Source organism: Penaeus japonicus, unplaced genomic scaffold, assembly GCF_977035675.1.
Source record: "Penaeus japonicus unplaced genomic scaffold, GWHDUDI00000001_assembly GWHDUDI00000031, whole genome shotgun sequence".
Taxonomy (NCBI): domain Eukaryota; kingdom Metazoa; phylum Arthropoda; class Malacostraca; order Decapoda; family Penaeidae; genus Penaeus; species Penaeus japonicus.
Window position 1 is genome coordinate 21,159,119 of NW_028234433.1, and position 2,500 is coordinate 21,161,618.

General features: G+C 41.9%; 1 protein-coding gene across 7 annotated transcripts in view; it reads right to left on the reverse strand.

The window, feature by feature from the left end:
• The window catches only part of LOC122255476 (large neutral amino acids transporter small subunit 2), a 47,788-nt gene that overhangs the window by 12,967 nt on the left and 32,321 nt on the right, over nt 1-2,500 (reverse strand). For 4 of the 7 annotated variants that reach the window (XM_086555947.1, XM_086555942.1, XM_086555945.1 and 1 more), the window contains exon 4: nt 1-81. This exon is cut by the window's left edge and continues 23 nt beyond it. In XM_086555947.1, coding sequence (XP_086412073.1) covers nt 1-81 — 81 coding nt within the window. Of the gene's footprint in view, nt 82-961; nt 1,066-2,500 lie in introns of all 7 variants that reach the window. The other 3 variants (XM_086555948.1, XM_086555943.1, XM_086555946.1) reach the window with 1 other exon arrangement.

Here is a 2,500-nt window from a genome sequence, read left to right on the forward strand (position 1 = left end):
ATTCACTGAGCCAAAGGTTGAAAGAGCCACGAATATTGGGACGAAGAAGTCGACTGGCTGGTAAAGTCGCTCCGCAAATGTCTGTAAGACCAACAACGACCATTCCAATGAACTGTGGATCGCGCCTTAAGGGGTCGGTTCACAGTGTGAGAAGAGGAAAGTTGATGATGAATGAAATAAAAGAAAATTGACCGAGAGAGACGAACAGGGAGAGAGGGAGAGAGGGAAGACACGACCCATGGAAGGTGAAGAGAAGTGGCAAGGTCCTTCTGGAGTAGCCAGTCCAGAAGGTGTTTTGAAGAAGTTTGTGCTCAACACTGGAGTCGACGAGGCCAGCTGTCCGATATAATGACTAGAGTTCTTGTGTGTTTATAAAAGGCTATAGCATATTTAGTGACAAAAATTAAATAAAAATAAGTAAGCCATGATAAACAGCTTAGTAGCTCTCTGGCTGCTTTGATCTAACGCTGGGAGGGACAAACTTAAGCGAGATCCGGGAACCGCAGATGCCTCCTTTGTTACCTAAGACTCTAATTCTCTCGGACATAAAGATGGTTGGAGTCATGACGTATTCCTAACCATAATGCACTCCTGCAATGCTAAGGGGAGGATCAGGTCATGCTGAAAGCCACAAATAAGAAAGAGAGAGACACGGTCCATTACTACTGAAGGAGGCATCTGCTCATTCCATATTCCAACAAAAGAAAATGGGTTGGGTGAAAAAGAGATTTAAATACTGTGACGTGTATGAATACAATGATGCAGTATTCATGTGAGGTTTCCACACTATCAATTTTGCATTTTAAGTATCAATAACGGTGAGATCCCATTCTCTAGTGCTTGAGTGATCATGCTAAGATGACTGGCCACGTGACACTAGCCTACACCTCATCAATAAAAAAAAAGAAAAAAAAAAGACAGAAGTACTGTATTCCTTCTTTTTCTAACACTCTATCTGTACCTGGAGGAGGTCAGCAGCACGCCGTTGACAGCTCCAAAGGTCGAACACGCCACAAAAACTGGCATAATCCAAGCCATGTAACCAAACAACCTATTTGCAAAAGTCTGTGAAAACAAGGGTTGGGTGTGAGTGGGTAGAAAAGGACGGTTAGCAGGGTTACTTGGCGGTCGTGGTTGCCGTGGGTCGTGGGTTCGGAGGTCCATCTCAGCACCTCCCAGCCGGACCTGCTGTTGGATGCTTCTGTACATGGAGGGTGCGTGAGTGTAGGAGTGTAATAAGGTGTGTGGATTACATTCTTAGCTTCAGCAAGAGAGACTATGTTCTCGAGTTGTTTTAGAGGTTCCGAAAAGCAAAAAAATGAAATTTCTTGTGGGACGAGGACAAAAAGTGTTTTAAAAGTCTGCGGTAACAACGACCCGCGTTTCACATATATCCGACTTCTATTCCCATTCCGTCCCTTCTAGTGAAAAATCTTATGACCTTGATTTAGTTAATTACTATAAACACATTCGGTTCAACGATGCTTTACTTCCGGTCAAACACGAGACTCAAATTTGCGCTTTGCTTCTTCTCTTAAAAGTCTTATCGTATAAATGACTGAAATATAACCCTTTCATATATAAACGCATGCCAACAAGTTCTTACGTAAAGGAAGATCTGCTGTCCTCATTTTCATGACTAGCATATCTCTAAGAGCAAAATTGCCAAATTAGCATCGGGGTATTCAAAACACGCGACCGTATTCATGAGGAACAAGACACACCCAAGAATTAAACCAATAACAGCCCCTTGGTCTTCTTCCCATCCAATCACAGAGCGAGTTAGTGTTCAACCCTCGTTGTTATCCAATGGGAAGCAAGATGACTTAGTCAACCCACTCAGACAACCAATAAACAAGCTTCATCCTCGGGTGATGTTTCTGACGTCACAAAATTATCAAAACTTGGAGTCGCTCCAAACTTGGCCCCCCAGCAAACAGGTTTTCTCTGGCGCCTGTTATAAATGCATTCTCTTCCCCCTCGTCAAAGCTTCACGGTCGTATGACAGCTGTGGACGTAAGGACATCACGTGCATATCACAGGTTAAGTCTCATTATCATTCCTCGTGTTGTTTTTCTTCAAGTCATTTGCGAAACATATAAACGAGACAAGAATAACGTTCAAAGAAATATTATAAAGTAAACCTTTATAAACATTTTGTCTAATAATACTTTGAGAGTCGTCTCATAACACAATTATTTTATCTATGTAATTTTATTCGAAAATAAAATGTACGTACAACTTTTTCCTTGTTGTCTTCCCTTTTCATGGATTAGGACAAGGCTTGCAATACGAAACACCACTGACATGGCTGTCCCATTGTTGGCACGCTACAGGACTTCGTCAAGAGTCGAGTCGCATGACCGTGTCTTGTTGAAAGCTCCCATCTGTCATGCGTACTGTGTTTGGTTACCATGGCGGCTACGTGATTGAGCAAACAATTCTTGATTTTATTTTGCTTATTTGCTTAAAACACACACACATATATATATAATATATA